General features: G+C 32.4%; 2 protein-coding genes across 2 annotated transcripts; one reads left to right on the forward strand and one right to left on the reverse strand.

Annotated features, from left to right (window-relative positions):
* The first annotated feature begins 5,941 nt into the window (after positions 1–5,941).
* Positions 5,942–10,945, forward strand: LOC131660704 (uncharacterized protein At1g32220, chloroplastic-like). The gene is made up of 10 exons (XM_058930000.1): positions 5,942–6,116; positions 6,261–6,384; positions 6,492–6,580; positions 6,702–6,757; positions 6,850–6,905; positions 7,802–7,895; positions 8,886–8,965; positions 9,970–10,012; positions 10,320–10,411; positions 10,579–10,945. Exons 1-10 carry the CDS (start codon positions 6,058–6,060, stop codon positions 10,756–10,758), a joined length of 873 nt encoding a protein of 290 aa, XP_058785983.1. The 5' UTR covers positions 5,942–6,057; the 3' UTR covers positions 10,759–10,945.
* Positions 10,946–17,158: 6,213 nt separating this feature from the next.
* Positions 17,159–17,860, reverse strand: LOC131655192 (dirigent protein 15-like). The gene has a single exon (XM_058925087.1). The coding sequence runs from the start codon at positions 17,843–17,845 to the stop codon at positions 17,270–17,272; it is 576 nt and encodes a 191-aa protein (XP_058781070.1). The 5' UTR covers positions 17,846–17,860; the 3' UTR covers positions 17,159–17,269.
* Positions 17,861–24,751: the final 6,891 nt, after the last annotated feature.

Consider the following 24,751-nt stretch of genomic DNA (forward strand, 5'->3'; position numbering starts at 1 on the left):
TTATAGTTAAAAATCTTAAATATAAAGAAATAATTTTTCAAATCTATAAATAAATAAAACACATCTATAATAAGAAATAAAACAAAAGATATTTTTTATTTCAGCTTCAAATAGTACAAAAATAGAGTAAAATTTTCATCTTTAAACATTATAATGGTTTCTCTCTAAAAAAAAATAAACATTAGATCTAAATAATAAATTTTCATATTTTCTATTGATCTATATAATAACTGATGATAGGTATAGTTTAAAAAATTCAAAATTAATAGTTATCTTAAATAAAAATTAAATGATGATACAAATATCAAATTGTTTTAATATAACTATTTGTGGATTCAATTGTTAATTAGTTTTTGCCACAATTATTTCTTGAAACTTCAAATGAATAATATAAATATGAGTTGAAAGTTTATCATTATGTTGAAATGAATAGCCTTAATAACAAATTTATTTGTATAATAGCATTTTTGCTCTTATATTTAATTATAATTATGTTCTTTTATTTATATTGGAATATGGAGTTGAACATTTATTTTGGACTGATATGCTTTGATTATGTAAAAATTTGTTAGGGATAAAAGAGCATATTTGAAACTTTGTTCTGATTATTTTTAAAAATAAAAAATAAATGTACTTACTTAATAGTAGTGGTCTCTAATAACATGAAAAGACATAGAGATAGATATGTAATAGACATGACTTTGGCTTGCCATATCACAGTACACTAAAACCTATCCTATACTCTATTCTATAGCTTTTATTTGATTGAACCAAGACAATGATTATCTCTTTTTGGAAAATTTATTCAAAAATGAATCTCAATTTTTAAGATATGAATTACTTAAAAATGTGATATGTGTATATTGTATTAACTTTGGTAAAATTTGCTATAAATGTTCTATTATAGAACTTTTATGACTTTTATTTGATTTCATGCTAAATCAATCAATATATTACTCCCTCCATTTAATTTTAAAAAAGCAATATAAAAATGATAATGTTGAATGTAGATATGTTTTAGTGTCAAATATTGTAGTAATATTTATTATGATATTGTGAATATTATTAATTATTATTATAATTATTATTTATTTTGAATATGTAACATCAAATAAAAGATCTATTATTAATTATTATTGTAATTATTATTTATTTTGAATATGTAACATCAAATAAAAGACCTATTGTAATTATTATTTATTTTGACAGTCTTTTATAACATTAAAAGACCTATGTGATGATGAAAAGGTAAAGATATACAGATAGATGTAGTTGATGTGACTTTAGCTTGCAATAAACAACACACTATACTAAGACCTATTATATAGTCTATTCTATAAATTTTCTTTGATACAACCAAGATATCCATTTTTTCTAACTTATTTCACTTTCAAAAAAAGTAAAATACTGATTAGAATAAATTTAAGTAATAATGGTCTCTCTTTAATTAGATCTTTTTATTACATTTTTTTTTATTTTCAACAAAATTATATATAAATATATCTATCATTAAAAATTTTACATACATTTGTAGCTTACACTTAGAAAGATTTATATTCATTTTTTCTAACTTATTTCACTTTCAGAAAAATTAAATACTAATTAGAATAAATTTAAGTAATAATGGTCTGTCTTGAATAATTTTTCAATCTGAAAATTATAAATAAATAAAAATTAGAGTAAATCATGAAACAAATATAAATTAAAGAGATTTAAATGAGACATATTAATGACACATTAGAATAACATTAATTTGATTCTAATTATATTTGAAATTTGCTTTAAGCTAAATAAAATTATTCAAAATCAAGTATTAACAAATAAACTTAGCAAATATATCTGCTTCAATCCTCTTAAACATAACTGATCTTATAAAGCAACAACTGAAACATGAAATCAAAAAGAAAAAAAATATAAGATTAAATATTGGGAAACAAAAAAAGTAAGAAGGGAGAAGACAAATAAAAATAAAAACAAAATATAAATATTCCATTTAGAGCATGAAGATGTGAAAGATTAGAGAACCTGAAAGAAATAATAAGAAAAATGAATAAAATCTTGAATAAAAAAAGTATTAAGTATTTCTTCTACTTAATAAACAAAATAAAATTATTCAAAATCAAGTATTAACAAATAAACTTAGCAAATATATCTGCTTCAATCCTCTTAAACATAACTGATCTTATAAAGCAACAACTAAAACATGAAATCAAAAAGAAAAAAAAATATAAGATTAAATGTTAGGGAACAAAAAAAGTAAGAAGGAAGAAGACAAATAAAAATATAAACAAAATATAAATATTCCATTTGGAGCATGAAGATGTGAAAGATTAGAGAACCTGAAAGAAATAATAAGAAAAATGAATAAAATCTTGAATAAAAAAAGTTAATTAAAATATAATCGTATAGATCTGTAACATGCACGGCAGATTCGAGATCTAAACCCTCTGAGCTAAAACACGCACGTTGGATTAAAACTCTAACCGTGTAGATCTGAAACATGCACGGAAGATTCAAAGTCTAACCTTATAGATCTGAAATATGTGTGACTTAGAATGCACTCTCAGAAGCCACAGTTGAAACTGGTGTAGACATTATATCTCTAACAATTTGGGACAGAACTGGGTATTCTCTAACATTATGTTTCCACCAACTTAGAATGTCAAACTTATCTTTATCCTTTTCATTAAACCTTATGCATTTTTCTTTTAAATAGCTCTGAAGCTCAGTTACTTCTTCAACTGAATCCATAGACTTCAAATGTTGCTGAAAAGCATTTTGTCTAGCTACATGTGCCGGTACTTCGACGCTGGCAGCAGCTTCACCATTAGAAACAGTGGCTGCCATTGCTGGGATACGTCCTTCAACATTGTCATAGGCTTCTTTGTAAACCATGAAGATTTTGGAGAGATTGTTATTGATCTCTTCTAACAAAGATTTCTTAGTTTCTGAAAGTGGTCCATACATATCAGTAAAGCACCAGTCCACAAATCGTAACTTATATCGGGGATCAAAAATAACACCCAAATAGAGGAGTTGGTTCATCTTAGTGATATCAATCCAATATTTTCTTAAATTTATCCAACATTTCCTTAGCCACGCTAGCAAACAGTCCATTTAGGTCCAAGTTTAATGACTTAAGCTCAACATAAATTCCAGCCAGGAAAGGGAAAGCTGTATGCAAACTTGCTTTTGTTGAAACAGAAAAAATAGTTGTCGCTTCATAATAATTCTTCAAAAACTTAATAAATACCCCAACATTCTCCCAATCTTCACTACTAGGGGGGAATCACCTTCAAAGAAATCACTATAATCCTCAACCTCATCTTCTAGCTTATCAAAAGCTGATTCATACTTCTCAGCTGCATCTAACATCAAATACGTCGAGTTCCAACGAGTTGAAACATCAAGACATACCGACTTCTTGCATGTAATATTGGCATAACCCACACATTCATTGAACTTTAACGCTCTATGGGGTGAAGATCTTACGTACCTAATCGCATTTCTAACACTTGAAATTGAGTTGCTAGCTACTTTTAATCCATCTCTCACGACCAAATTCAGTATATGTGCACAACACCTCATGTGAAATCCAAATCCATCCAAAAAAAGTCCATTCATGTTTCTTATCTTCTGCTCTAAATACTTAACAGCAACATCATTTGATGCCGCGTTATCTACCGTGATAGTTGAAACGTTTTTCAGCCCCCACTCCTTCAGCACATCCTCAACCTTCTTACCAACTGTTTTACCTCGGTGATTTGGGATACTCGCAAAGCTTATTATCCTTTTTTGGTATTGCCAATCCTTATCTATAAAATGAGCAGTGAGGGTCAGGTAGTTTAGATTTTGAACGGAAGTCCAACAATCTGTTGTAATTGCCACTCTATTACAATCAGACTTAAGTAATGCTTTCAACCTCACTTTCTCATCAAGATATATTTGAAAACAGTCCCTAGCTATGGTTCTTCTAGATGGTATTGTAAATTGGGGTTGCATTTGGTAACAAAAGTACTTGAATCCCTCTCCTTCAACTGTTCTAAAGGGCTTCTCATCTAAAATGATAAAGTAAGCCAACCCTTTTCTACAACCTACAGGATCAAACCTAGAAGATGTTGAAACTAACCCAACTCCCGGAATTGTTGAATATGTCAATATGGTTTGGGTAGGGTCCGTTGAAAGGTTAAACGGATACTTAGAACATGTTTTCATGTGACTCTTTAAATTTGACGTTCCGTGTTTCTTAGAGTCACACATATATTTTTGATGGCAGTATTTACATGCCGCGGTAGCGGGATCACTATCGGGAATAAGATTAAAATGGTCCCATACCTCTGACCTCTTTCTAATAGCATTCACATTAGCTCTTCTTCGCTTCCGACCAATAGGAGGCGGATTTGTGCAGACCTCAATGGGTGTTGTTGCTGCTGCTGGTGTTGTTGTTGGAGGATCTTGTTCCATAACTGAAACAAAATACATAAGTTATTTGTAAATCAAAGTTCAGAAATACATGTGTTAAACTAGTCTCCACCAACAAACAACAAAGAGGAAAATAAAGCATAAGCTTCCACTATTTTTCTCTGTTACATATTATGATGAACCCTTAGCTTTTTCACTTTTTCTTATAGGAAAACGTTGGTAGTTTTTTTTTGGACAACAAACATATTCATTAGATAAGAGAAAACAGTGGAACAACGTTTTTGTTCGGCTGAGTAGGGACATGACCCAACCAAGTTCTTCAACTAGCATCTTTTGACAGATTAACTAAACTATGGGCATTAGAATTAAATCTACATAACTCGAGAGTCGTCCATATTTGACACAAGTTCCTCACAGTCATGGATAATATGATCAATTGCAAAATACATAAGTTAAACTTGTTATACAGAAGCAAACTTGTTGTAACAGAAATTTGCAAACTTTTTATAGCTAAATCTTAAATAAACTTTTGCTAAACTTACCGTTATTTTGCAAATTTCTAACTCCTTGAACTCCTTGCATACCTTCAACTCCTTGCATAACTACCAACATCAGAAGAACTTAACTACATTAGAACTAGCAAAATGAGAACTAATAAAAATTAAAACAGAAGTAAAACAACCTCTTAAACTTCAAAATTTATCTCACTTGATCATAACTCCCTGAGTTAAGTCGGAAACCACATGATGAAAATCTGCAATCAAGAGATAAGCATTTCAGAAATTAACACAGAAAGATACAGAAACCATAAATAAACCAAAGCATTGAAAGAGATAAAGATGAGAGCACTAACTGAGAGATGACGATGGTGAGAGATGACAATGGTGAGAGATGATGATGGTGAGAGATGACAATGGTGAGAGATGAAGAGCTGAGAGTGAAAACCCTAGAGGGGGGAGGCGGACAGCGAAGAAAGCAAATATGAGATAACCCTAATCCAAACGAAGCATAAACACTTAATTTGGGCCAAAGTGATTTTCATTAAGCCCATAATCCATCAGGTATCATACTATAACTAAAACTAATAAAATAAGATAACATACCATCGGTCGGGTTCGGAGTCCGACGGGTGACAAATCCATCACCGAAACCGACCGAATCCACCCATCATTGTCCATTTCACCTTCTTGCTGCTACCCGTAGTCCGAAGATAACCGATCCGTGGAACAAATCGCCGTCGGGTTCGGTCGGGTTGTTGCGGGTGGCTTCCGCTTGTCCAGCCCTAGTCGCCACTCTCAATGGCGACTACGTGTATTTTTTGATTTTTTTTGTCATTTATGTAATTAGTTTAAAAAGTTGATTATTTCAAAAAAAAAATTTAAAAATTTGATTATTGAAAAAAAAAAAATTCACAATACTTAGAAATGTCTTAACTAGGAGTAATAAAAAAGGTTGAGGTTGGAATAAAGCCACATATGGTGAATGAGGTGTAAGCAAGTATTGTCGCCATGTGTATGCTTTTCCTCTTCCTTGCCCAAACTTACATACTCAACACCGAGAATCTGATTCTCAAAGATTCGTTAACAAAATCACGAAACACAACAGAGAAAAATCTGAATTCGATTCAATCATCCAATGAAGACAATAATCTCGCGCTTGATCCATTCCTCTCCTTCCTCCATTTCCAAACTCAAGTAAGTTTTTCAACCTTTTCAAAATCAATGTTACAGTTTTTTTTGGTTCTGTGATCGATTCGATATCTCATTGTTAGGGTTAGGTTAGGGTTTACATTCCATTCTTATTCATTGAATCGTGTGTTCAATTTTGTTACCTTGAAGTGCATTTGCTGTGTCGATTAACGGGAGAAATTTGTCTACGGACTCTAACAAGATTGATGAGCCGTTTAAAGTTGAGGAAGCTGGGACTGTAAATGTGCCACCACCTCAACCACCAACAGAGAAGGTAGTTTACAATTGTGCTCATATTTGGATTTTGTTGGTTGGTTTTTGTGTATACTATGTCTTTACTAATATAGAAAACATGTATGTATGTTTTGGGTGTTTTTGAAGTTACTTGTGTTGGGAGGCAATGGATTTGTTGGATCTCATGTTTGTAGAGAAGCCTTAAATCGCGGTGTGCCTGTTGCAAGTATTAGTAGGTATGATGCTTTTTTATATTTGTGATTACTCCATCATGCTCTATGTTTTGTAATTCTTAATTATTTAGCATTTTATTCATGTAATTTATCCTCCTTGCCGTTCTTTCTCTTTTACTTCCAGGTCTGGCAGGTCATCCATTCACGACTCATGGGCTAGCAATGTCATATGGTATAAAGGTTTGTATTTTTTTTCTCTTGCATTTCCTTGCAGAAAATATCTTTTTGGAACACAACTATCTAATATATTTAAATTATCTTCTCATAATTAGGGAATCTCCTTTCCCCCGAGTCATTGAAAGAGGCTCTGAATGGGGTCACTACTGTTGTAAGTTTTCCCTTATCTTGTTAATTTGCCCAGTATATATTTGGCAACTAAATAGGTAGCTTTTAGCCAGAGTGATATTTGCTTCTTTTATGTTTCCTTTGCAAATTCAAGCTGTTGCTTTTGGTTTAGCAAACATTTTTAGTGAGGATTCCCCGTGCTTTGATTAAGTTTTCTATAACAATATAGTTCATTGTTAGTGCATCAAGGTAGCAGGTTTACCATTTTAGTTTGTTCTTTTGGGTGATAGGATATTCAATTGGTATAATGGTATTGTAACACACTCCATCTGGAATGAATTATAAGAAAAAATTGATTAAAATATGCATAATAAGAAAGGTAGTTGATCACATTTAATCTATGGAATACTCATAAAAAAATAAGTTTATTGCCAAAATTACCATTCATGACTTATGATTGGGTCATTGAAAATATAAAAAGTTAAATTAAATGAGGGGTATTTTAGAGATAGAATCATTAAATAGGAGAGTTGTTGTTAAGATTTGCTTATAATTCATACGGTGGGAGTAGGATTGGTTGAGATGTAGATAGGTCACTGCAACAGTATATAAGGCTTGTTGAAGCCTGGCCTCTTACACTAGTGAATTGGTTAAAGTTGACGAAAATGATGATAAAATTTGGTTGAAAGTCTAGGTGAGGGGAGGAAGATTAAGAGCTAAAAGAAGATGCTACCATAATGAAATGGAAAATAGGCGCAAAAGTTTGTGATTGAATGAGATATGATTTTGGGTTGATAGAAAAATTGCAGTAAGCACGGACCACTAACTGATTTAATATATCCAAATTTTGTTTCTGTAGGATACAGAACTATGTTTAAATGTTTATTTTTGATATTGTAAATGACTAGTTCTTTGAGCTGATTGTGTTTCTTTTATAAGATCTCATGTGTTGGTGGTTTTGGCTCCAACGCAACCATGTACAAAATTAATGGGACTGCTAACATCAATGCAATTAGAGCAGCTTCAGATGAAGGTAAATAATGAATTTGCACATTTCTTATTTGCAATTCACTGCTTCAGTTTCTACCTTATTCTTTGGGGCAGGGGAAGTGTATGTGCTCATCTATCATTCATGCCAACAAAAACAACAGTCAGGACTTTCCCAACAGATGTTATTGGCTTAAAAAAAATTGAAAAAATACCTTTGTATATGAACCCCTTTAAAGATTAAAAAATGTTGAAATGTGTGTGTTAATATTAACCTTGAGGTTTTATAAGAAAACCTTGATACCTAGCAGTATTGTACTGTAAGTTCTCTGTTATCTTAGTCTTGGAGACCAATATTAATGATTCAGCATCAACACATCTATGTAACTATTATTTATTCATTTAATATCTCTACTCCAAAATTCTATAAGAACTCAGCAATGGTTGCCAAATCATAAATAGAAGAAGGGCCAATTTATTCTTTGGATTATTATGTACCAGAATCAATATATCAACACCATATCTCCTTACACATGTCACTATTCCAGTGTGAGAGCTAGCAGCCGCAACAATCTCAAAGTCTATCTTGGCTAAGAGAGATTTCTAGCCACCTTTTTCTAGATACATGCATGAGGTAGTTTTAACAATAGAAATACAAATATGGAACATATTATTTGAATAATTTTAGAATGAAAAGAAAAAAAATAAACTCTGTGCTTTGTGTTCCTGAACTAAGATAGCCATATCTCTTACCAGTAATGATTGACACAAGGAAATGAAACTATTAGAGTTTACCAATTTTAAGAAATAAATTATAAATTATGTAAAAATATTGATAGAGTAAGAAGTGTAATGGGGTAAAGAGAGAGGGTATTGTCAATGTGGGACGACGGAGAAAATTTCTTAGGTGGCTGCTACAATTTTCCGCCATGCTACATATAAGAATTTCTTAGCAATGCCAACCTTGGAGAATTAGTTTTTGATTCTTCTAGAGTCCTATTACTTATTGTTGGAATATTTGCTATTGGTCTTACAGGTATTAAAAGATTTGTCTATATCTCTGCTGCCGACTTTGGTGTTGTAAATTACTTGCTGCAGGGGTATTATGAAGGAAAGGTAATATTTTCAACTCTTTATAGTAGCGATATTTTGTGCAACTAATTATCATTTGCCAGGAAATGTTTTAGTAAAACTTAGTGCAAAGTGCTGAATTTTTCCTATGGCAGATCCTTGTCTCTGAATTTAAAGTCTTAAAATTGTTGAAAGGTTTTGCTGATTTGTTAAAAGAAAATGGCAGGAAATTTTATAGTAAAACTTTATGCAAAATGCTGAAATTTTTTAATGCAGGTCCTTGCTTTTGAATCTGAAGTTTAACAATATTGTAAGGTTTTGTTGATTCATCAAAAAAATTAATGTTTGTTTGACTATTCTTGGTTATAAGTCATGTAACATTTACAGCTTATGATAGAGTAAAAAGTAGTCTGCTTTATTTATTGCCTATACTATCAACTAAAGAATTGTGACATCTGCAATTCACCCTTTGACAGACCTGTACTGCAAAGGAAATTAAGAAAAAGATTCCCTAGAGAGTACTTCCATATTGTATAATTCACACCCCCAGCAAATAGCTAGAAATAGGAAGAGACTGTAATACCTTCCCATGAACTCCTATTTAACAACCTTCAGCCTAACCACCCTGTATGCTTGTGTTTCCGTTTCTGGATCCTCTTTAACAGAATTCTGATGTTCATTATGCTTCCTGATTCCTGAAGATTCGCTTTACTTTCTTCCTTATTGATTCAACTAGCCAATAACATGGTCATTTTTCAAAATGGATAGGGTTTCTATCATTTAGAGACAGGCACAAGTCATTGTATTTGTATGATCATTTGAAGAGAAGCATGCATATTTCTGTGGCTGACCCTTTTCTTTTTTGTTGTCGTTGATGCTAATCTTTTTACTATACTCTTTTTTCTGGAATTATATATACAAGTTGCTTCTTAATCTTTAGTTTAATATTCTTAATTTCTCTCTGGGCTGTAATAATTGAAGTACACATGATGTCAATAGATTTTTCATTTTAATTTCAAGAATTAAATATTGTGCTTTAATTGATGTAGAGAGCGGCTGAAACAGAGCTTTTGACTAGATTTCCATATGGAGGTATGTATTCAGTCTCCTACTTTTCTTGACATTGCTAATAGGAAGCTCTAAACTGAAACCACGAGACTTCAGAAGTTGGGTTTATGTTTTATATTTTGGCTTGTTATTTGTTAACTAATATCCTATTTGATTATAGTTAACACACTGTTCATTGTTACCATATTTTCTCCATGTGAACTTTTGCAAAAATGTTTCATATTATTTGAAAGAGTTTTTATCTTCCATCTTACAGAAATCCAATAACTGATAGTTCATGGTGTGGGGTATTGTGTTACTTAATTCTTGGACTATTGCATTCCCTTTTCAGGAATAATTCTGAGGCCAGGGTTTATTTATGGGACTCGAAATGTTGGGAGTATGAAGATACCTCTTGGCATAGTTGGATCTCCGATGGAGATGGTAATTCAGTGTGTTTCTTCAGTATGACATACATTTATTTTTCAGTCCAGATGTAATAATAATTTTTCTCCATTGATGAATTGACATCACCAAGCCAATTTCAAAGGCTGAAGTGCAAGGTTTTTCCTGTCATTTGTTATTGACTGCAATTTATTTGTATGATGTAGGTTTTTCAACATACCAGAGCATTGACCCAGATCCCACTTGTTGGGCCTCTATTGACACCTCCTGTCAATGTTACTGCGGTGGCTAAAGTTGCTGTTAGAGCTGCTATTGATCCTGTTTTTCCGCCTGGGGTCATAGATGTCTATGGAATCCAACGTTACAGTCAGAATAAATCAAAGTAGAATTAGCTTTATTTGGTTTTCTGGTAAAATCTGACAGGAGAAAATTTATATACGAAATACCCGTTCTATGATAGTTAAACTGAGAATATTTCTGAGAGAATAATGTCTGAAAGTGCATGCATGTAACCACAGATCATTCCTTCACATTTCCACAATATTTATGTCAAATTCTTTTTGATGGATTTTATTGTTTGATGTAACTAACCACAATTGGAGTCGATGAATACAATTGCTTTCAACTAGTTTCACCAGTTATGCAGGTTACATTCATATGGTTGTGTAAACCTTGGTTCGAAGTGAAACCACATGCCTCTGCTAGACTGCTATATGTACTAAGTGTTCAATGCCTTCGGTGCCTGGTGTCACCGTAAGTATTGTTCTCCAAACACCTCAACCACAGATCTTCTAAATTTATCAATGCACTTTAAAGTCGTGGTTTTACAAATTCTTATGTTATCCATACTATCACCACATGTTTCATGTCAACATATGAATAACAATCGTGCATTATACCAGTTGCATCAATGCTCAGTCGAAAAATACTCATCATATTATCCAAGAGCTTCAATAATAGTCGAAAAATACTCATCATACTATCCAAGAGCTTCAATAATATGAAGGAATACATGTTTATGCATTCTTTATATTATTGAAGGAAAACATGTTTATGCATTCTTTATCTTAGACAAGATTGATCGTTTTTGTATACTAGAGTGTTTGAAAAATAATAATTAAATAACCGCTCGTGCCCCCTTCATGATTCCCGCTATGTTCCTTCTTCAACATCTAGGTCTACTATAGCTTGCAACTTCTTGTGAAGAAAAAAAAACTAAGGGCTGTATTTGGCATATAAAATGTTACACTAGAGGCCAATAGCCCGCAATGTTCCTTCTTCAACATCTACGTCTACTAGAGCTGCAACTTCTTGTTAAAAAAAAAACTAAGGGCTGTATCTGGCATATAAAATGTTACACTAAGGCCAATAGCCCATAAAATAAGCCTCTATCTCCACTTACTCAACCAAAATGACCGGTTTGACTAAGTGGAGATCTTAGATTCTCAGGCCCTTTCCATTTAGTTAAAATGGCCACATTGTCTAAGTGGAGATTTAAAATGTTACACTAAGGCCAATAGCCCATAAAATAAGCCTCTATCTCCACTTAGTCAACCAAAATGACCGGTTTGACTAAGTGGAGATCTTAGATTCTCAGGCCCTTTCCATTTAGTTAAAATGGCCACATTGTCTAAGTGGAGATTCCAGATTCGTATAAAATATTACACTAGAGGCTAGTAGCCTCCGAAATAAGCCTCTATCTCCACTTAGCCAGCCAAAATGATCAGATTGACTAAGTGGAGATCTGAAATTTTTAGGCCCTTTCCACTTAGCCAAAATAACCACATTGACTAAGTGGAGATCCTAGATTCTTAGGCTCTCTGTATTCTTAGACTTACAAACATTAATCCACTTGATCCAGACATTCTTAGAATCATCTTTGAACTCTCTCTAGAGGAACCTTCTTTGGTTTCTAACAATCTTCTTTCAAAACTTGATAGGAATTTTCATGAAAGGAGGTATGAAGTTATTGGATAAGAAATGAGTTGAGTAAAATTACTCGGCCCCCGAGGCTAACACACTGATGTCTTCGTGAGCTTAACCTACTAGAAATCTATTAGATCAGGATCCACATTCACACTAATGAGATTACTCTTTGAAAAATTAACTCGAAGATCTGAGACAAGCTCAAAACCCCAAAAACAGTCTTAATTGATAAACCACACGAAACCTATAAAAGAGCCCTAGACCCACAACTTGAAAAACAAACCACTTAAGCCTTATTAAACAAACTCCTTTGGATGTTGATTTTAAAAGAAAACACAAGCACGCACGCAGGATCTCAACTTAGCATTAATCCCAAACCTGATAAACATATAATCTACAAAATTTCAACTAAGTGAATAATACTTTTTTTCAAATTCCACCTAAAAAAAGAGGCATAACGTTTTGGTGTTCTTATCCAGATTCACAAGCTAATTGACAACCACTACCTTATCCATAAGCAATATACCTTTAGGGAAGAATGATTGGTTTAGGAAGATAAGGGTGTTCGTAACCTCAACAAGTCTATCTACCACGACTTTAACAACCATCTTATAGAGGAATCTCATTAAGGAAATAGGTCGAAAATCTCCCAACTTGGAGGGAGAGTTCACCTTAGGAATTAGACTGAGAAAATAGGACGTGAAGCAATGAGGAGGAAAGAAAATTGGTGAGACTGATTAATAACCATAAATCTTTCCTAAAAAGAAGCCAAAACCTCTTTAGAAAAAGTAAATTAAACTTGTTTAGCTCTGGACTCTTATTCCCATGATAAGAGGCAACCATGTTATCTAACTTAGAAGAAGAAAATGAGGTGTAAGAGATACACTATCCCCAGGGGACAGAGATAGAAATCTAACCCCATCTAAAAGAGGCGATCTACCAGAAGTTTCTTAAATTGATTAGAGAAAAAAATCAACGACCTCTTGGCAGATCTCAACAAACCCATTAATCCAACTATCTGCATCCTTAAAAGTTATAACTACATTTCTCTTATTTATACTCTTCTCAGAAGCATGAAAGAAACCAGAGTTAACACCACCCTTTTCAAACCACTTAACTTTAGACCTCTGAACTTATTGAAAATATTTAATCCTAAGTAGTGACCAAAGATCCTCAATATCTTTCAACCAGCCACCACCTCTCATCCACCAAAAGCACATTAACAAGATCAATGTCTTGAGTCAAAATAACTCATACTTCTCTTAGGAAGTCAATTTAAAAATCAAGATTGACAAAAATAATTTCATTCCAAACTTTACCACCCCTTTAAGAATTTTATTTTCTATTTTAGGACAACTTTCTAGCCAACAGAAACTGAATAGTTCCAACTAGTATGCACTAACTTTTATAATATATATTAGTCTAATTTTGCACAATAAATATGCAAACTTTTAATACTTTATATTTTTAGTAAATATAAACTAGTGCGTGTGGATACTACTACTAAGATAATTTTTTTAATAACAAAGCAGATCAATATATTAATAATAAAGAAAGGTAAAGGGTACACGATACAACAGAAGCACAAACAATGCTTAAAAAACAACAAATATGGAAAAAACAAAGGTCGGAGAATAGAAAGAACCACAATCAACACCAACCCAAAAGAAAAAGCAAGCCTACTCGAGGTCAAAAAGCAGCACACCACCTGAAAGTGAAATCCCAAAGGAGGTTAACTCGACCACCTGCAGTAAAATAGAGGGGGGCACTTGGTCATCCAATACACCACTAAACTCAATGACACCCGAGATGGTCCAACTTCCATTTACTCAATGAGAGAGCATAAATCGTAGTATGAGAAATGACCCACTTCCTAGTGAAATCAAAAATCAAATACATTGAGTGATTAACAGACAAACTCTCTTGATAAAAAATAATTTTATTACACAATTTCTAAATAATCTAAACTACTGAATGATAAATCGAAAGCATGCTTATTTGAAACATCTTACCCTGACCTAACCCAAGAAAAACCTCTAGGACCCCTTGGATCGAATAAGGAAGAGGTAAAATTATCTACGCCCACATAAACACCTTATCCCAAATCGACAAGACAACATCCCACTGAACAAATAAATAATCCACCAAATAAACCTGATTTAAGCAAACTCACACATAAGGGTGGAAAAACGAGCCTGATTTGCCGGACATGTTTGTTTTGCTTGCACATTTTTGCAGGGCGAGACAAATTTTTAGAATCACACCTTTTAACAATACAACAAAAAACGCCTTTTACCTCGATTGAAAAATAAGTCCTACCTCTGTTTCACAAGCGATGTAATGAAGAGCATCATGAAAAGTGCGCCACTTTACCTCTCGATTTTAACACAGTTGGCGAGTAAAGGTCATGGGCTCGATCCCCAGGGAGATCTTTTTTGGAATTTTTAAATGGAGAAAATACCTTTCCGCTCGGTTTTAACATTCCACCAACGATTATAACACATTTCACCTCAGTTTTAACATAAAATCGATGGGTAAAACACGATTGAGTTTATTAAATCTAATATGGATTGTTGATTTCACTAAACCCTAATGAAAATATAACTTCTCAAATTTGGTTAGGAAAATAATTATATGAACAATTGGGTTGTATTTAAACAACAAATTACATTAATGAATGATTTTCTAGTATCATGTAACTCATCATTCATCCCACGCTCTTTTATAGTTAAAATCTCTTCAATGTTTCAAGTTCTTTAGTCAACACTTCCTTTCCTACTAATTCATTATCGAAAGTATAATATTTGATGCTTTAAAAAAAGAACAAATATAGAAGAAAGTTGAACGAAAACTAGAAGTGTTGGAGAAATTTTAACGGATAAAAGTACATGAGATAAATGATGAGTTGCATAATGCTAAAAAAACTATTCATCAGTGTAAGATAAGTTTAAAATACAACATAACTTTTTATATGATTATTTCCAAAAGCAATTTAATAAGTTATATGATCAAAGAGGGGTTAGCGAAACAAACAATCAACATTATATATAATAAAATCAACTCGTCGGAACAAGATGAGACCTACACAAAGAATGCCAAAAAACATAACTTGATATCAATATCAATATAAAAAAGTCAAACCAATAACAACAAAACTACAACATATTGATTTTCATAACTTTTGATAGTAGAACAACTAAACAACAAAAACAATAACATCAACAACGCACAAACAACAACTTACATTAAACAACAACTCAAAAAACAATCTCTTAACAAAACTACAACAATATCATCAATAAATCTATTACATAAATCTGTTTAAACATTAACAAGAGGATTAATCCTCTAGGGTTTAGGGTCTCAACAACGAGTCTCTACAATAACATCAATAAACTTATAACATAAGTCTGTTTAAACAACAACAACAATATTAAACCTCTAGGATTTAAGGTTTCAATAAGGAGTCTCAATAACAATAACTATAACAACATCAATAAGCCTATAGCATAAATATGTTTAAATAAAAAGAACAAGAAGATAAAATCTCTAGGATTTTGTATCTCAACAACAATAATATGAGTAATGATGTTTGACGTACCGGATATCTGAACCAGAAATGAAAGAAAATGATTTGGATATCTGAAGATGAAACAAGAGCCCTAAACACATATCATCTTCGTATTGAGGATGATATATGTTTATGACTCTCGTTGTTTAGGGCTCTGTTGTTAAGGGCACTTCGTTAGAGTTCTATTTGTGTTATTTATACAAGTGAAACTGAATGCTAAAAGTTAAAGCTATATATTTCAGAGAAACAAATCCACCTCGCTCGGAAAACAAAACCGAGGTGAAAAGTGACATATTTGTAGATTAAAAATAAAATATTCAGGAAAACGCCACTTTTAATGAAATATGAACATAATCAGAAGCTACTGGAATTCGGAGCACGTACACTGAATCAGTGGCGGAGCCAGGACAAAAAAGTTGGGAGGACCGACAAAATAAAATAAAAACTAATAAAAAATATTTAAATAGTTTTTTATACGAAATCTTTAAATTATAATAAAATATAATATATAGTGACAACATTAGATCCCAAACCGTTTTTTGGGATGGCGTAGAGTACCATAACTAATTAAGAATAATAGACCACAACTTACCGAAAAATTACATGTTACAAACAAAAAATCTATGTTTTTCATCCACGCCACAATTTGCCACACATTTTTGATCTTTCGTGACAAAAATCTGACTCCTAATCAAATAATCTTTCATTTTTAGGACACATAATTTTTTACAATTTAAAATTTAAAATTTAAAATAATATTATTTTATAAATAACATTCTTAATATAAATAATGATGATTACAAAAATAGAAGAAAATCAAACGAAAAAGTCATCCTTTTCTTTTATATGTTTAATTTCTATCAAAGCAAATTTACTTTTAATATATAGAAATGATTTTTTATTTTTTAATTTAATATAAAAATAGAAATTTGATTGTAATAATAATTTTATTTTTTCTTTCCTTTTTTCTTTTACATATCTAACTTTTATCAAAGACCTTTATACTATTTTTAATATACATTTCTTTTCTTTCATACTTTTACAACCTACTTTCTTTAATACCAAATTTGAATTATTTCTTTATTTTTTCTTTTACTTTAAATTCTCTATCTTTCCCTTTAATTTTTCTACACTTTCTACATCAATTAAATAAAATATAAATAAATAGGAATTAAATTGTTTCACTTTACTCTTTTCCAAGGTCAAAAACTATTTTTATTTTTTCAAAATCTAACTTACTCATCACCATTTTTCTCATTGAATAAAATAGATCACCACTCTAAACAAAATAAAAAACACATAAGAAAACCACAAGTGATGCAAACAATGTATACATTAATTTCCCTTTATTCAAAACTAAAAACAGAATAACAACACATTATTATTCTCTCCCACATTCACTAGTAATGAAGAACAGTAACATCATACTCAAGAATGGCATCACCATTTTTGAAATCCAAAAAATGCGTCTTAACCTTCGCATAACCTCTCGCCAATCTAAACTTCCCTCTCCCACCAACAATAGCCAACTCACGAGGCTTTGGTTCAGTAACAGGATTCCTCGAAAAAAGGCTCAAAGAGCTTCCCTTAAACTTCCCTGTAGTAAAACCAAAATCAACGTACAAAACAAGCGTCAAATTCTCACTCTTACTCGAAGATAAATAAAGACCCTGCGCGTTTCCAATCACGTTAGAGGTTTCATTTGGACCGTCTTTTAACGGATCGTCGATGGCGTAGAGATGGCCGAACGGTGTTGCTGATTGTGATGCTCCGAGGGTGATGTTGGGCTGTGCGATTTGTACTGCACTAGGGTTTTTTCCACTGAGGATGTCGAAGAGGTAGAAATGAAGATGGGTTACTTTCTCTTTTAGATGGAGAGCTTTTATGTTTCCTTCTGAATGGTATTCAGATTGCACTGGAATTGTGATGCTGCATAGAAATAGGGCTAAGACAATGAAGATTGATTTGTTCTCCATTTTTTGTTTGTTTGATACAAATATTTCTTTCTGTTTATATAGGTAAAGAATGTTATACTCTTGTGCCAAGAATCTGGATACATTCATTGTGTAATATATTCATCAATGTTATACTTTTTTTTTATTGACTCACTATAAATGTTGTTTAAAGTAATATATTCTTATTAAGAAAATAATTATTTATATTTGATTTTATTTTGAACAAATTTGATTTATTTGGTTATTTGAGAAAATGTTTTTTTAATATAGAAGAAAATTGCATATGTATAAGAAAAAATTATATATTTATTGTATTTTTATTAAAAAATAGTAAAATTATATTTAAAGAATTGTATATAATTCTTCTTCTTTAATATATTTGTGTATTTAAGAGTATACAAATCGAATTAGTAACTCAATGAATGCGAAGATCCAATTCACACTACTTTTACTTTTGTAAAAATTTATTTGATTTATCTAGTAAATTTTTTTATAAGAATTATTTAAAGTAATTTATTCTTATTAAAAAAGTAATTGATTATATTGGTTTTATTTTATACCAAAATATTAAGCTTATTCTTAATCTAACTTTTCCTTGTATTCCTATACAAAGCAATCCTTATATTCCCGAACGATATTCACTATCGTTTTTTTTATTTTATTTTAATTTTTTATTATGTCTTGATAAAGTAAAGAATTGATACCAGTAGGTTTAGGTTTCTCACATTTTTTTAGAAAATTTCTTTAGACACCTCTTTATGGGGTCACCCCCAGCGAAAATCCCAAAATACTCCTGCTTCAGAAATGAACTTCCGAAGCGCTTTTTTTTTAAAAAAAATTTTCATAATTCGGAAGTGCATCTCCGAAAACACCTCATGGGGGGTGTCTTCGGAGATGAACTTCCGAAAACACCTCATGGGGGTGAATTCGGAAATGAACTTCCGAATTATGCAGAAACTGTGTTTTTTTTATGTTTTTTCTTAAACTGTCTCGCATTTTAATTAAACGCAAACGCCAAATAAAAATAAGCAACAGATAAACTGAAAATACTGAGATGATAAATCCAATCCAAAAACACTGTGCGAAAGATACAATCCGAAATCAAAACAAAACAAAACACGTCAAACAAAACAAAAACACGTTATTCTGTCCGACGAGCGTTACAAAATACACATCAAACAAAACAAAAACACGTTATTCTGCCCGACGAGCGAACTCCTCCGAATGAAGATAATTATACCAATCCTCATCCCACTCAGTCTCAGAACCATCAGCGTTGATCATGACTCTCGCGCCTGAAGACTGAGCCTGCACGTCCGAGCCATGGACCCCCAGGGGACGAGAAGCAGAACCAGTCAAAACCTTCTTCTTCTCCTTCACCTCCTTCACTCCGCGAGAGCACGAGGTTGAAGAACCCTTTCTTCCCTTAGCGCCACCCATTCCTGCGTAAAAATGAAGAAAGAAAGGTCCATGAGACCTCCTTTTATAAAAGAAGAAAGAGGACAAAAACGCTTGGGAAACAGACAAGTCATTAAAGAACAAAGACGTTGGAAACCAGCGACACGCCGTCAAAGAAGTCAGAACGCATGCACACAAACTTCAAAGAAACAGGCACAATAAACAAAGGCGTTAAAAATAAAGTACTTGCAAATTAAAACGGACACTCCCTACCCTCTCTAGCCGACGCAGTCTGGGTCTCCCTACCCTGTCTGATGCGTGCTGGTTGGTTGTCTGACATGTTCCTGTAAACAATTGAAATCGATTAATATGCGAGACAAAATAAAAAACTAAAAAATTTGAACTTCTGATACAATTCGGAAGTTCATTTCCGAAAACTGGGATGAAGGTGTTTTCGGAAATGAACTTCCGAAACATCCCTGCGATGGAGTTTTCTGCAACTTCCATGGCAGACCCCAAAATCAAACATAAAACCAATTCAAAAAGCTTCTAAACAACCTAAATACTACTAACAACCAGTCCATATATCATTTATGCAATTGAAACCCTAAATAACATGCATTTGAATAATGAATCTAACAAATTTAAAACTTACAAATTGAGTGATTTGTGGACTTTTGAATGTTGTATAGCAATGTGATTGGAGCCTTGATGCAGCCTTGGAAGTGTGTTTGCACAAATTTTTGCCTTTGCTTGTTTTTGATTTGAGTTAGGGTAAATGAATGGGGGAGGGGGAGTGTTTTGATAAATCTGCATAACGCGCAGCATTTCGGAAATGAACTTCCGAAATACTGTTTTCGGAAATGAACTTCCGAAATAAGACAATTTTTTCAAGAAAAAAGGCGTTTTCGGAGATGCATCTCCGAAAACACATTTTTCTTGCATTTTCGGAAATGCATTTCCGAAGTCAGGGGTAGTATGTGGTTTTCACCAGAGGTGGACTAGAAGGTAGGGAGGTTGGCAAAGAAATTTTCTTTTTTTATTGTGTTCATTTTTCCAAGTGGATCTTTGCTCTCTAGTTTACTTACTTCATCGGACCAATCATTCTAGAAACCCAAGGGTGTGTCCTCAAAAATAAAATCTAGAGATTCAAATTTTATTTTTTGCAAAGATCTTCAACATGCCGCAACATGAATTCTTCATTGGAGGAGGCACACCATCAATTTCAAGTTTCAAACTTTTCTTTTTAGGAGGTTCTTTATAGCTACTTCATATGAGACTCTTTATTTCGCAATACATATGTCTATTTCACACGAAGAATTTGATACAGATATGCCTATTTCTTAAGAAGAATTTGATATAGATGATTTGTGTAATGCCTATTTCATACGAAGAATTTGATAAGATGATTTGCATGCTATTCGTTATGATCATAAATTAGACATATGAGAAAACTAATAACTAAATGTTTTTTATTCTTTACCCATAATATATTGTTTGTTATAATTTCTAAGAATTTGATGTAATGATGTACTATAAATATATGTCATTTAAAAAACTAAAATGGCGTTGCTGGTATCGAATACACGACCTTTCCACTTTTCACCACGGTTGAGCATTTTAACCGTGGTGAAAACTTGCATGCTAACTTGTTTTTTATCACGACCAATAGTCCGTAGTAGAAAATAGCGCACTTTCTATTACACTCTTCGTTATCACAGACCATTAACCATGGTAAAATCAATATTCCAATTGTGGTAATATATATATATATATATATATATATATATATATATATATATATATATATATATATATATATATATATATATATATATATATATATATATATATATATATATATATATATATATATATATATATATATATATAATAGTAATGTGCACTTCAGAACCAACTTGGAGTATCAAGGTGATTTTGACATTCTTTTCATCCATATTACAGCATTTCTCCCATTACTTGAAGGTTTATATTATTAAAGGAACAATATCTCTAAACACTTTCTTAACATTTAGGTTTCTTGCATTTTCTAACCTGAATACTGGTCATGTGCTTCTAGGTACATAAATGATTTTATTTAACATTTTACCTTGGTCCAATACTCCAATTCGCTTTTAAAATGTCTTATGAAATGTAATGTGTATTGGTTTAAAACACCAGCTATTGTAACACTAGCCTGAGAATTCAAAATTTTAAATTTATTCTTGAATATAAAATTACTTGTACTATTCCTTGTATATCAATGATCAAAATATTATTTCGATTCATTAGCATTCAAGGGATATCTTTCTTGATTAAAAATATCAGCACAATGGCACAAGATGTATACAGTGATTAAACTTTAGAGTATTAAAAACCCAAAGAGGGAAGCATCTCGATTATACAATAGATTTTTTCTTTGTATTTTATTTTGTAATATAATGGAGCGACGCTTTTACACTGTGGTTGAAAATTAACTGCGGCCTTGAGCAACGTTTTAAAACGTAGTTTAATGAGAGGCGACAATCTATAACTATGACTAAAATAAACTGTAGCCTAAATTGTGTATCACAAAGCGTAGCCTGTTCACATATTTTAGGTGACGCTTTTGTGGTTGTGGATATAGTGAAAAAACTGTGCTCAGTGGGAATAGGCAACAATCGTATATTCCACGTCTAAAAAACTGTCCCCTAAAACTTTTGGCTACGGTTTTCTTAACTTAGACCACCGTTTTTTGTTGTTGTTGAACTCATTTTCGTTGTAGTGGGTATTACATATTTCCCAAATTGTCCCACATGATAAATATTTTGTGAAAAATAGAGGGATGAAACCTACAACATGAATGCATTCACGTCCCAATAGTAATTTATAGTTTTTTTAAGGTGCTACGATGAATATATTTATACGAGATATTGATTGGACCCTTAAATTTAGTGCAATAACACCCTTCAACTGTGAAATTTTCCATTAAAATAAATGATAAACATGTTATAAGGAGACAAATATTTCTCTATTTTATGAGCCTTTATAGAACTGATTCCAGTATTAAATTCACAATTGCGAAATCTTCTACCAAGACTTTGCTTACCTTCATATCATCGAGTAGAGATCCACTCCATTTCCTAAACAGAAATGGAGGTCCATTACTATAGTTTTAGGTGCATAAAGTTAAATAAATAATAAATATATGTCTCATATTTTAGAAATGCGTGTAATATACACGTAAAACTATAGTAATGGACCCTCCATTTCTTTTTAGGAAATGGAGTGGATCTCTACTCCATATCATCAGCTACAATTTGAATGAACAAAGGATTTAGGTGATTTCACATATCATCATTGGGGTGGTAAAAAAATAATAATTCCTCGTAGTTTATATATTCCCCTAGGAACATTTGCTATCATGCACGAGCTCTCTTCTAGTAGTAATATTTTAAAGTGTTTTATAACTCTTCGAACCCAAAAACTTTGTCAGCATATTCAATTGGTGGAAATGATATACCATTAACTCCATATACATCTTGTAAGTCGTTAGGGAAACCATTTTCAAAATTTTAGAAGATTCTTCATCTTCTTCATATTTTACCACCTTCTAATTCCCAACATTGGTGACATTTTCAATGTACTTTTCGATTTCATTTTGATAAATTATTTTGTCGTCACCCCTATGTTTGATGGAGAAATTCATTGGCTTGATATTGCACTCATAACTCTAGTACACAAGGAAATTATGTCCTTCGAAGTTGAGTTCTAGATAAGCCTTCTTTGTTCCAATTTGGATGCTTGAAAATAGAAGGCATCAAATTGCTTTGATGAAATCAGTTGGGTTTATGCTTGTTAGAATTCAAAGTACTTCCATGGAAGTGTTGACTCATTATCTAGGAATGACCTGCATTCAACGATTGCCTACTTTGAAAATGCTTATCTCCATTAAACCATAGTTCCAATATTGGTACATTTGAATGATGTGTGTAACCGTTATTCTCACTATGAGGAAGGTAAGCCCTTGTATACATGGGAGGTTCAAAATTTCTCCTTAGATTCAAAATTTTTCTTCGATAGTTCGTTTTATGAAAGTGATTTCCTTCTTTGTTAATTGTTTCATTTTCCTGATTTTGTTTGAAAAGCTTCTTTCTCTCTGATTTTTCGAAGGCTTGCAAAACAACTTTATCAAACACCGAATTGCAATATGGATAAAATATGGCCTTTTTGTGTTATATATATTTTTTGTCCGAGTGAGTTCATTGTATATGTTATCAAAAATATCCCAAGCGAGGTGATTTTTTTTAAAGGATGTATGAAAAACATCCTTTTAACCTAGCTCTTTGGACACACACACACACATACACACGCATATACACTCACACACACAGACACACTTCATGTTTATCACTCTCTCTCTCTCTCTCTCTCTCTCTCTCTCTTACTCTCTCTCACATACACACATGTTTCACAATGGAACAAAATTTAATGATGATTGATGATGTAGGACCCTGGAATTCGTAGTGTTGATATGTGGTAAGATTGTGCAAGGTGTACCTGCAAGGTTAACACTCCAATGCCCAAGTCAGTTAGGGTCCAAGATGAGAGAAAATTAGAGACGAAGAAAATGTACCTTAAATCTCACTTGTGGTGGCTAGATAAATTGGATAATATTGATTGGGCTTGTGTATGATTGAAATATTATATTAAGCCTATATATGGACCATAATGGTCATATTGAACCTTCGGTTGGTCTGGAATAGTTTCCCTTAAGATTTGTGGGGCGACTATTGATTGGGAAGTATTTAAAGTCTTGGTTGACCTTGAAAGGTTATATCCGATCGTAAGGAGAACCATATGGGTTGTGGAATAATTACCAAAGTAATGGGAGAAGGCACATTAAATGCTCTCCCATCATTGAAACGTTTCATTGGCTTTTTCAAACGTGTGACTTTTGGTTAGAAGGTCATCGTATGACGCTTCACCCTATGGCATGCATTTGAGTGCACTTGACTTTGTTTGCATTTCCTAGGCAAATTCTATGAGTTAATTTACAACTTCTCATTTCTAATAGTCTGTTTTGTTACTAGCCTTCCTCTACAAATAAGGCCTTTTTTAATTTTGGGAAATCTTTCACCATTATTAAGAGCCAGCTACCATTTGCGAGAGGGATTCTTTCTTTACCTAGGAGAGTTTCCTTTGAGCGCTCGCTCTCCCTGAGCAAATTTTTTGTTCTGCGTTTATATTCACCTTCTTCGTCCTACTCTACTCTTTCCAGGAACCTCTCTTTATCCTAAAATTGTTTCATACTTTCAACATTTACTTTACCATGACCAACCCGAATGATCACCCCATAAGTTTGTAAAACAATTCAGGGTGTAGTGATTCTCCTCCTTTAGTTTAGGGTAGAAGCGTTCTCTAATCCAAATTCTCATGGCTTAGTTCATATTTCATCAGTTTCTATACTGATACTTGTATTTAGGGGTGGCAAAGCGGGCGTCCTGCCCCACTCCATCATATGCCCGCTAAAAAAAGAGCGGGGCGGGC

Source organism: Vicia villosa, linkage group LG3 (genome assembly GCF_029867415.1).
Source record: "Vicia villosa cultivar HV-30 ecotype Madison, WI linkage group LG3, Vvil1.0, whole genome shotgun sequence".
In the NCBI taxonomy this organism is placed as follows: Eukaryota; Viridiplantae; Streptophyta; class Magnoliopsida; order Fabales; family Fabaceae; genus Vicia; species Vicia villosa.